Genomic DNA, 12,641 nt, shown 5'->3' on the forward strand with positions numbered 1-12,641 from the left:
GAAAGAACAACATATTTTTAAGTTGAAAAATACTTCAGTGGGTGGTTAGAATGAAAAGGCACTATCAAACTATTTCATCGCCTTGGAGCAGGAGGAGTTTAAAATCTGTTCTAGAGTCCAAAAATTTGAAAACTTTAAAATCCTGTAACCAAGATGAATTTTGCAATGTAAGAAAAGAGTAAGTTAGCTGAAGAAAACAGAAACGCTATAGTCTGTGCTTTTCTTTTTAAGGCTAGACATAGAAATTCTGAAGTATGTTGAATTATAAAGAGCTGAAACAATCAACTTTTTTGAACGATGTAAAGTTCAGATAGTTAACATTTCATTTAAAATATGCATACTACAACCTACACAATTATTCTCAAAAATGATAAAATATGTTTTGGACTGAAGCTAAGTGTCTAGATTTCATATCTTGGCAACTGCTCTACAATTTGCTTACATTCTTTTCAAAAATATTTTGTTTACTGGAAGCACTAGTCACAGACAGACAATGATGGCATTTTCTAATATCTCTAGAAAAAAGGGAAATACTAAGTACTACATAATGCAACCTATTGACTTAGGAATATTTGTATCAAGTTGTTTTAAGCTGAGGTTGATTATATAAAGTAAATAAATTTCATGCCTTACCATGTGATGATAATGTGACTTTCCATCTCTATCAACCCATTGAATGGTCATATGTTTTAAGTGTTCAGCATAGCAAATTAAAAATAATTACAAAAATTCACATTCAAAAATAACAAAAAGAACCTTTCATTTCATTATTTTGCTAATAGTCATAAAGCCAATATTATTAAGGAAAGTGAAGTTAGGCTTACTTCCTAAGTAACTTAGAAAAAAAACAAACCTTCCTTTGTTTAAGAAATGTGTAGTTAGCAGAGGATATCCTCTTTTATTTATACACTCTCTCAAGGCATTTCTTGATTTGCAAGGTCCAGTTCTTCTGAAAACTATAAAAATCTCAGTGTACCTTTAAATTTTTTTAATAAGTTATATAAAGCCTTAAGAATGTGTGTCAGATGTCTTTTCACTTAAAACTCTAGAGTGTTATTTTTACAAGTACACTCCTCTGACTGTATTAAAGACTGCAAATGATGCTAAACAAGCTAGCACTGAAATTTAAAACAACATACAACCAAGGGACCAATCTGAAGGGCCAACTATAGCGTAAGTGTTGGAATTCTCCTAGTATTGTCTACTTAGACATTCTCTGATAGTGAAACAAATTATTTATTTTCATTTCATAATTACCTAATAAAAGAAATCCAATACATGTTATATAGTTTTATATTACATAATTCCTAACTATATAATTTCTAATGTTAAGAAGATTCCCAAGACACTTTTACATTTAGACAGCTCTGGGTACTAGCATAACTAAAAGAAAAGAGTGAACTAAAAATGTCTATAAAAAGGCCAGATTCCCAAATAAGAAACATATAAAGCAAATTAGTTTGGCTGTTCAGGAAAACTAACGAAGTCCTCTCAAAAAGAATGTATGACCAGGAGGGGATTAGAGTTACTAACTCAGCAGAAATTTACATAAATGTGTGCGTGTGCTGGTGATCGTCCTCTGTAACCAAAAGGTGAAACAAAACAAAAATGCCACCGAAATAAAAAATTACATGTAATATTAGAGACCAGAGAAAGAGGGAAGAGCACCCAGTAAAAAGATGTAGTTCAAACTCAAATTATAAAGAAAAGAAGCGTCTATCTATTTTTCAGGTATTACTTCAAGATAGCTAAAAAGCTAATGAAGGTCTGAATACCTCAAAAAATATAAAAGGATAATGTAGCTTTTGCCAAGAAACAGAAATGGAAGATGACATATATTCTAGGATATACTATATGTATTGATATATAACATATATTATGTATATATTAACTCAGTTTTCATTTAAACCACAACAAATAATCAATGCTTATTAGGAGTTGGAAAACACGATTTAGTGATACAATCCTCTCCATGCACGAAGAAATACTTAGTCCTTAAGGAAAACCCGGTAATGAGAAAGTCAGTTTTAATGCCTAAAATGTTAGAAAATAGATTTAAGACTGATTATACCTAAACACACAAGGAATCAGTATATACTGGATAACTGAAAGATGAAAACTGTTTTAGCACAGGGAAATAACTTTAATGTTTTAATACATGTTTAGGGAAGGAAACAATACTTGTGGAAAGTTTTTCCTTCTTAATTTTTAGCCGTGACAATTCACTTACTTGTTCTACAATTTTATCTACCTCATTTCTCAAAACTGTTGGGAAAAGCTAACTATGTAAAGCCTAATTCTAATTAGCTCTAGGGAATTACAGATTTAAAAGAAAACTGGAGAATTGGCATAATATATATAGACTCAACATTTCTTCCAACTGGGAAATAATAAACATTCCAACTTCCCATTATGATCCTCTAAAACTTCTCACGTTTGGAGAGATTGAAACCAATGAAACCCATATATCAAGTTATACAGCAGAGGAGAGAAGAAGTCTCAAGCCTTCTTAAATTCTTGGGGTCCATTGGAAGTTAGCTGCTTTGCTGAATGGCTCAGGCAGCTACCCAGCTGCCTTCCCATGTGAGTTTTGGAGGAGAAGAGCCACAGCTGCTGGCCTGCCATGACTTAGTTGGCTTTTGGAGCTGACCTGCAGGGAATCCCAGCACTTTCCACTACAAGTTCACTGTCAGCAGTTAAAGATCCTAGATACAGTCTACCATGATAGACTGGTTGAACCAGTTTCAGTTATGTCTCATCAGAATCTGAAGAATGGGTGATTTGATTTGCTTTAGGAAGAAGCAACATCATATAATGAAAGGATCCTACTTTTTGGGGTCAGAATGGTCTTTAGTTGGAATTCCTTCTCTGGCACTAAAATAGCAGTATCTTTGGGCAAGTTTACCTAACATTTTCTGTGTCCTTCTTCCTTATCTATATCTAACATCTTACAGAGTTGCTGTAAAGATTTGCTGATCCTAGTAATAATCATAGTAATTATTGGTCCTTAATAAATGGCAGTCATTGGTACACAAAGTGATAGACTATACCATGGCTACCCAATTCAAGGCCTACCTCTGCAGAGATTGCTAAATGGCATTCATATGCGTGTGTTATGGGAACTTAAATCCTGCTAATTGACTTAACCACACTGTGAAATGCTCAGTGGCGTGACAATTAACAGTAGATCTAACATCATTAATGATGCCAAAGTTTCCAAAGCACTGGTTACAAAGTAACTTTATGTGTGTCTCTTTCCAATTCACCATTAAAAGTTGCTATTTATTAATGCATTGTTGCTCCATTTTTCTAAATCTCAAAAGAAACTTTGAATGAAACTACAGAAATGAAATCTTACACAGAAACATATATTTCAAAACATATTTTGCAAGTTCAGTCATCAGGGAAGTTGAGCTCATCAGATATGGTCTTCTGCTAACTGAAATTTCAGTTCAGATTCCTGGTCTTTTAAGAGTACACCAAAAGACTCATAATGATTGGTTTTAAGTTGTAAAATGAGATGAAAGGATCTTTTTATATAATAAGTTAAAACACAACTTTTTACCTTTGTTAGAAAGTTCTGAGCTCTTCTTCTCAAACAGTTTTTGTTTTGTTACTTTTGTCACTAGAGAAAAACAACTCATGTTAGGAGTTAACATGGAAGGCAAATAATTTCTCATCTTGAAAGAAACTATCAAAAAATAATTCAAAGCAATATATGTGTGTGTATGTATAGATATCAAGTACAAAATGCAATACATTATATCTTACTTAAAGAAATGAGCACTACAGAAAAAAAAGCCCAACCACAGTTTTAAAGGTACCTTCTTCCCCTTTACATTAAGAGCAATCCCTGAAATAACATAACCTGGTAAATGATATGTGGCTGCTACTATTTCTATCTCGTGTTCGGTAGTGATACATATAAAGAGGTCTATCAAATTTAAATTTGGGAAAAATTAACAGGCTTATCTCTAAAGTTGAAAATATTAAAATACATATCTAACTTTGCAAACAGGGAATGGACAGACACCACTGTAACCTCATAAAGTCTTCTTACTCAGTTCTTTTGTTTTCTGCATTTCTCTTTTTAAGAAACATGATCCACAGGAGATACCAATGAGATTTTCCAGCTTTCTATTGCCCTCTAAAGCCTAAAACAGAGTAATTTTAAATTAGTTAAATTCTCTTCAAATATCGCTGACAAATCTAGTAAAAATACTGTTTCCTTAATCTGAAAAATTAAAGCTTCACAGTAGGAAATTTAACATTTCCTGGTATGTTAACTATTGCAAGCCTTAAATACCTGGATTAAAAACAACTTATTAATTAGAAAGACTAAACATAATCTACAAATTTACTTTTAAATGTGAAAAAGCCAGGTATTACTAAAATATTATGGTTTATTAATTTTCATATTAAAAATTCCCATGAAAAGTAAATTAAATATATGCCCGGCAAACTACTGAATTGGATTCTCCAAACTGGGGCTTCTTTCCTTTCCTTTTTCAAATGGGATAGTAGAAATATAAAATATGCCCCCCAAAAAGCAAACCTGTATACTACTTAAACCTTGCATTATTTCCACAATTTCTTCTGATGATTTCTCAACTTTAGATAGCAATGCCATTAATCTGTGAATAAAGAAAAAATAGTATTTAGCAAGATCAAACATTTTAATACAAGTCATTTTCAGAACTTTATTTCTTTTTACAGAATTTTACATTGTTTTCTATTCCTTTTCTTTACATTTTCCAAAGTGGTTAGAGATGTAAATGCTCCTCCTCCATTCCTTCATTCCTTTACAAACAATACATATTATCAACCATCCTGTCTTTTTAGAGTTTCACTTTTTCTCATTCCCACCGAGTAGCAACAGATTGTAGAACTAAGAAATGTCCAAACCTGTAGAGAATTTTATGAGTTTATTTGAGCCAGACTAGCATGTTGGGAAGCGTGACGAAGCATGATCTCAAATGCCCTGGGACATGAGTTTTGCTCTTTCTTTTACGCCTTTGGAATTCATGAGGGAACGTAAAAAAGATTACCTGAAGGTGACAGAAAGCAAAGTACAGAATAGTTAACGAGATTATGTGCTCCCTTTTGTGTGACTATTTCTTCAAGAGGTCTGGAAAACAGGATTACTTCTGACAGTGCAAAGGTGTGTTAATCTAAATGCACAAGAATAACAGACAGGGTTGCTTAAAAACTTTTCACTAAAGAAGATACAGTCTGTGTTCATTGCAGTGTTATTTACAATCACCAAGATATGGATGCAGCCCAAGCACCCATCAGTAGATGAGCGGATGAAACTATGGGACATTTACACAATGGAATACTACCTGGCCATAAAAGGTGAAAAATTTTACCCTTTGAAACAGCATGGATGGACCTAGAGAACATTATGCTAAGTGAAATGAGTCAGTCAGAGAAAGACACCATACAATTTCACTCGCATGTGGAATCTAATGAACTGAACTAACAAGGAAAATCGAGACAGACTCATAGATGGAGAACAGATAACAGCTAGTGGAAGTGGGAGGTTATGGGGTGGAGGGATTGAGCAAAAAGGAAAAGGACTCATGGACATGGACAACAGTGTGGTGACTGAGGGTAGGATGGAGTATAAGGGGGCTAAGTGGTAATGGGAAAAATATAATAACAAATATAAATAATTTTTTTAAAAGAAGGAATCCTAGAGGCCCCGAGGCCCATTACCTTGTTATATCCCTTTTCCTGGGAGGACTGGGATGACATGGTGTCCATGTGACTACAGTCACACAGTCTTTAACATCATCCTTACTTTCCTTTACTAATTTACTTATCTCTGAAAACCAACAATCTCTCATTTCTGCCTGTACATTTCTCAATAATTGAAAATTTTCTACAAACTACTGCTCAAAATAATGGTCTAAGCTAACCTCCACTTCCTCGGTACTGAAATTAAGCCCTTTTATTCAGATCTCTGCCGTACAACTCTACTAACACTATACTCTCAAAGGCCACTCTTAATTCCATTGCTAACAAATTAGCTGAAAGTCACTACCTGTAAGAGATTTTATTTTTTACAGAAAAAGGTAAAGGGGTCAATGAACCTTTATTTATCTAACTTTATCTAAATTGATTACTTTGGATGATGATAGTGGGATTGTAATAAAATATATTGCTAACTTATTTTTTTGAACTCTTTCTAAGTTCAAGGCACTATACTTGTTACTTTACAAGCTATATCTTATTTTATCTTGCAAAAAACACTAGTATTAGCTCCATTTTACAAATATGAAAACTGAAGCACAAATTACTTATTTACTCAGAGTTACACAAAAAGGGCACAGTCAGGATGGAACCCAGGTTTTCTGACCTGTGTTTGTAACCAAACGCAGTGCTTCCTGAAGTGTAATTCATTTACCACTACGGTCAGAATTCCTTGGTGAGACTGTCAAGAATGCAAAGTAATCAAGACCTACTGATGAAGAATATCTCTAGATGGGGCCTGGAAATATGCATTTCCATGTGATTCTCATGCATATCAGCTAATCATGTAAGTTAATTAAAAACATTTTCTCCTAAGACTGGTTAAATTAAAAATAAGTGGACAATATAAAAAATTTGACACCCCTTGTCAAAAATTCTTTTTTTGTGTTTAGGTCTATTTATTCCATTATATTCTTAAAAGCTTTCTCAGGGAGGTTTTCTTTAGCTGTTCTTTTATTTGTAAGAAAAATTTTCTTTCTGTGGCAAACTATATATAAAATTTGTCTTTTTAATCATTTTAAAGTGTGCAGTTTCATGGTATTATTTACATAATGATATGCAACTATCATCACTACTTCCAAAACTTCTGTCACCATAGAGAGAAACTCTGTTTCATGAAGCAGTAACTCAGCCTCTGGTAATCTCTAATCTACTTTCTGTCTCTCTGAATTTCTCTGTTCTAGATACTGCACGTAACTGGAACTGTACAATAGTTATCCTTTGGTGTCTGGCTTATTTCACTTACTATATGTTTTCAAGGTTCACGTTGTAGTACATATCAGAACTGCATTCCTTTTATGACGGGATAATACTTGTAGAAGGTGTGAGGTAGGGTCCATCTACTATTTTTTTAATATTGACCTTTCAATTGAGGTATAATTGACGTATCAATTATTGTACATTGAACATACATCTGAAACACTGTATTAATTCCAGGTGAACAACATAATGATTGGATATTTGTACGTACTACAAAATGACCACCACAGTTAGTGTAGTTAACACCTGTTACCATACACAGTTACAAAATTATTTTTCTCATGAGAACTTTTCAGATTTACTCTCTCAGCAACTTCCATATATGCAATAGAGTATTATTATTTATAGTAATCATGTTGTACATTACATCCCCATGACTTACTTATTCTATACCTGGAAATTTCTATCTCTGACTGACCTGTTTACCCATCCCCCCACCGAGCACGCCCCATCTCTGGCAATTGCCAATCTGTTCTTTATATCTATGAGCTTGGTTTCTGTTTTCGTTTGGTTGTCTTCGGTTCCCCATATAAGCCAGATTTGTTTTTCTTTGTCTGACTTATTTCAGTTAGCACAATGCTATAAAGGTCTATTCATATAGTGGCAAATGGCAAGATTTCATTCTTTTTATGACTGAATAATATTCCATTGTGTGTGTGTGTGTGTGTATGTATGGAATATTATACTACACACACACACACACATATACTGCATTTTCTTCATCCATTCACCCATTAATAGACACTTAAGTTGTTTTTGTATCTTGTCTATTGTAACTAATGCTGTAATGAACATGGGGGTGCATATATCTTTTCAAGTTAGTGTTTTTGTTTTCTTTCAGCTTTACTCTTTGGCATGTAGAAATCCTGTTGTCTCAGCACCATTTGTTGAAGAGACTATTCTTCCCCCATTAAACAGACCTGGCACCCTTGTCAAAATCACTTTGGCTGTAGATGTATGGGCTTATTTTTGGACTCCCAATTCTACTCCATTGATCTATATGCTTATCCAGAACCATACTGTTTTAATTATTGTAGGTTTGTAGTGAGTTTTGAAATCAGGAAATGTAAGTCCTCTGACTTTCTTGTTCTTTTTCAAAAAATTTTTAAAGATTTTATTTATTTATCTTTAGAGGGGAAGGGAAGTAGAGAAGGAGAGAAATACAATGTATGGTTGCCTCTCATGCATCCCCTGCTGGGGACTGGCCTGCAACCCAGGCATGTGCCCTGACTGGGAATCAAACTGCAGTCTTTTGATTTGCAGGCCCGTGCTCAATCCACTGAGCTACACCAGCCAGGGCCTTTTTGAATTTTTTTAAATTGAAATATATCTCCAGATCACTGAATGAGTAGAAACAACCACTGAGTGGTCTTAAAGCTGTTCTTCCACAAACTCCTGACAGAATGTAAATAAGGTTTACAGGAAACAAAGTTTCTAAAAATATATATATACTTGACATATTGTGTAAATTTAAGGTATATGACATGTTAACTTAATAAATTTACATATTGTAATATGACTGCCATTGTAGTGATAATTAGTGCCTCTATCATGTTACGTAATTACTATTTCTTTTTAATGGATGGAATAATTCTAGCCTTAGGAAATCTGAAGATTATAATACAAATATTGTTGTCTACATTCACTATACAGTGCATTAGACCTTTAGGACTTACTTACTATTGTTTGCAAATCTTGTACCCTTAAATAACATTTGTCCTATCCCCCTACCCCCTGCAGACCACCAGTTTTTATGGATTTTTTTTAAAAGATTCTACATATAAGTAATACCACTACTTGCTATTTGCTTTCATTGTATGTCCTTTTGTACAACTTTTTTTACTATGTACATATATTGCTTCTTTTTTTTTAAAGATTTTATTTATTTATCTTTAGAGGGGAAGGGAAGGAAAGAGGGAGAGAAATATCAATGTATGGTTGCCTCTCATGCACCCCCTGCCGGGAACTGGCCTGCAACCCAGGCATGTGCCCTGACTGGGATTTGAACCACAATCCTTTGGTTCACAGGCCCGTGCTTGCTTCTTTTAAACTATAATAAGTTAAACAAAAAAATGCTTTCCTCTCACCATATTTTGCCATGTATAATCTGTATTTTACTGCCTAAATTTTTGAGGAAGAAATAAGGATGCACATTATACATGGGTAGTACTAATTCCATATCTATATAAATGCTCTTAATTCTTTTATTTATGCTTATGTGTTAAAAGTGTAATCTAGAAAGCAATAACATTATTCATACGGAAAATAATACCCTGGAACATGGTAATTGGTTTTGTTTCTAAATATAAATACATACATACATACATAAAATAAATGAAAAATTAAAAGATTTTTTCTTGAAAGTTTGGGCCAAAAACATGGGTACACATTATACACTACAAAATACAGTAGTATCTGGTTGAGATAGGTTTCACTGAGGAAGTGAGAACTTTAAACAGGGGAAGAAGGGAGTAGTAATTTATAACAGAAGTATGCTGGGATAGGGCATGTGAAAATATTTGGAGCTGGGGGAGTATGGCTAGGGAAAAGAGCTAGGAAAAGCAGGTAAAGGGGCATGGGGCTAGTGTAGGAGATGCCAAACAAGAACACTTCTCTGAGAAACTCTGCATCCTCACCATACTCTACATGGTACTCACTTTCCATCTTTTAATGTAGTTTAGCTATTATGAAAAAAATCCACTTGAGACCCTGACCTGGGGGTATAACCACAAATTACAACTTGTATAGAAAATTCATTCTAAGTTTCACTCAAATGGTTTAAAAATATTTTGAAACATTACCCACTTCTGAGTCAGAGCAGGTATATTAACATAAGATCCCAAGCTTCCAATGGGTAGAAACTTCATTTTCCTCATCTCTACCCATCCATGATATTGTGTGGTATGAAGAAGATAACAGCTGAAAGGGTAAATGAGCTGAATATATGAATTACTTTGAATATTTGATCACTGTCCTCCTTAATTCAATTTCTCCAGGCTCAATGAATACATATTCTTTCCAGAATACATAGGCAGCAGCTTTCTACAGATAATGACTTCATTCAAGGGACCTCTGGCAAGCCAATATGAAAGAAGCTGGTTGCTGGCATGTAAGCCTTCTAGGTTCCTCTGGATTCCGTCATCTGCGGGCTTCACTGTGTTCTTAGCTATTGAACCAGCTATTTCTTAGGCGTTATGTTCCCAGACGACATATTACTTCTCCACCCACGTAAATCTGAAAAGAGCTCTTCAGTTTTACCCTAAGCTGGTCTCTTATGTACGAGTCGGGAAAAGTGGGCTCAATGAGCATTAATATTAAGGTATCACATATCACCATCATGTGAACACTGCAAAACACATTACAAGTATTTCACGTCATTAAGAAAGACCACTTTAACTCAGGCATAACTCCTTACTAACTTCTGTAAGAAAATAATTTCTTGTAAATTATCACTAACAAATATGACCCCCCTCTTTCAAGACACATGTACAGTATTTAAAAAAAAAAAAACAAACTTACTCATCGTCTTTTGTTGTAGATTTCTTTCTCTTGGTTAAACTGAGATGATTCGATTTTTTTCTCCTTCCTATACATGTGCAACAAAAAAAAACATAAGGGAAAAATTGTCAAATGTTAAATAAAATTCAGATCACCACATTTTAAATAGAAAATAAAAGGGTAGACAAATAAAAGGAAAGAAAAAAAATCCTGAAATTTACTATGGGAAAAAATTTTCACTGTTATAACTTTTCAATAGTTATTTTACGTTTTTCATTTCCTGCTTTCCTATTGTTTATTCATGATGATGTTATATAAAACAAACTTTTTAAAAGAAGGGAAGGGAGGAAGTTAAGAGACAGAGAGAAATATTGACGTGAGAGAAAAACGTCGATTGGTTGCCTTCTGTGCCCACCCTGACCAGAAACCGAACCCACAACCCAGGCATGTGCCCTGACTGGGACTTGAACTGGTGACCTTTTGGTCTGAGGAACAACACACAACCAACTGAGCCACACCTGCCAGGGCTAGAAAAAACAATCTTTTGAAAAAAATTCCCAGTAGGGCTTATATATTAAAGAGAAAAAGAAAAAAACTAAGTTATTCTTCATATGTGTGTGGGGTTAAAAATGTTAGTTTGGTTTCATAGCTCTAGTAGAACTTAATGTTTACACCTATTAGTGGTCAAGTAAACAATGGTTTTATGAGCTAACCATTTGGTTGTTTGTTCTAGATTATAGTACAATATACACTATATACTTTAAACACATTTGATGTCTAAGTATTTCAAGATACATTAGCATAGTTAATTAAAGATTCTCAGTGTCTTACATATATGGCCTTTGATGTTTATTAAATGAATAAACAAGCAAATGAATGAATAATCCAAACTCTTTACTATTAATGACAAACACTAAAGAAAATCACTTCTTAAAATGTTTAAATGATGACACTCCCCTCTTACTATTCCATATTTTCATGCAGTTCCATTTGTTCAACAACTGACACAAGAACTATTATTTACTCAATGTTCTCATTACTTTTCAAAAAAACTATTTGATGTAATATATTGTGAAAAACTATCTGATTCTCCAACAGAAATACAAAGTGAAACACTTAATGTAATTTAAAATCTTCTACTAGCAAAATTTTTCTAAAAAGTAAACAGAGCCACAAGCCAAGAAACATCACAGTTTGCTGGCAGCCTCCAGAAGCTGGGCAGAGGCGTGGGACAGAGTCTCTCAGAGCCTCCAGAAAGAGCCAATCCTGCCGACAACCTGATTTGGGGGTTTGGTCTCCAGAACTGTGAGAGAGTAAACTTCTGTCATTTTAAGCTACCAGGAAAAGAAAAAGAAAAAGAAAAAGAAAAAGGAAAAAACTAAGCGAAATAAATTCTGATATTTCATTTAACCCAATATACCCAAAATACTATAATTTTACACATAGAATATACAATTATTAATGAGATAATTACTTTTCACACTAAATCTTTGATATGCAGTGTGTATTTTACACTTATGGCACACCTCATTTCAGACAAGCCACATTCCCAATGCTCTACATGTACTGAACAGTATAGGATTATACCAGAGAAGGCTCTAATATTTCCAGATAAAGTCAATTATACAGATAATGTGAAGGCAATTTCTTTCAATTTTCAAGTGTAATTTATTAAATACTAAGAAATATATAATCTGGAACAGATTTTGCAATGCTGGTTTGCACTTTTTAAATTTAATTTTTATTCCATTAATTATACTTGTTCCTAATACTAGGGGGAAAACTTATTTAAAGTATATTTCCTATGATCTGGTATTTATAATTCCATTGAGTAAGTTGGTTCAGAAGGTGATTAATAATTTCCTCACTTACTTTGAACTTTATACCTTCTCTAAAAAAATTATAACTAAACTGTCATCTCAAATTAGACTTTAATGCCAAAAATGTTGTGATTTAGAAATTTTGCTAAAGTACTAGTTACCTCTCTTGTTTATTAACTTTTCATTACTTGACTTGTCTGTACCTTAAATTTAACAGAATAAATTAATATGGTTAAGAGTTTATTTAATGAAAAATGTAAGGGTAAAAAGGTAACATTTATAATTTTGGAGAACTCTTAAAAAATAAGT

At 33.5% G+C, this 12,641-nt stretch overlaps 1 protein-coding gene across 3 annotated transcripts in view; it reads right to left on the reverse strand.

Annotated features, from left to right (window-relative positions):
- Positions 1–12,641, reverse strand: part of ITGB3BP (integrin subunit beta 3 binding protein) — a 57,988-nt gene that overhangs the window by 8,222 nt on the left and 37,125 nt on the right. For all 3 annotated transcript variants that reach the window (XM_053655510.1, XM_053655511.1, XM_037136263.2), the window contains 4 exons: positions 10,534–10,600; positions 4,556–4,634; positions 4,061–4,154; positions 3,566–3,625 (listed from right to left, as the gene is read on the reverse strand). In XM_053655510.1, coding sequence (XP_053511485.1) covers positions 3,566–3,625; positions 4,061–4,154; positions 4,556–4,634; positions 10,534–10,600 — 300 coding nt within the window. The remainder of the gene's footprint in view (positions 1–3,565; positions 3,626–4,060; positions 4,155–4,555; positions 4,635–10,533; positions 10,601–12,641) is intronic.

This window comes from Artibeus jamaicensis, unplaced genomic scaffold, assembly GCF_021234435.1.
Source record: "Artibeus jamaicensis isolate MK-2021 breed Jamaican fruit bat unplaced genomic scaffold, CSHL_Jam_final scaffold_1019, whole genome shotgun sequence".
Classification (NCBI taxonomy): domain Eukaryota; kingdom Metazoa; phylum Chordata; class Mammalia; order Chiroptera; family Phyllostomidae; genus Artibeus; species Artibeus jamaicensis.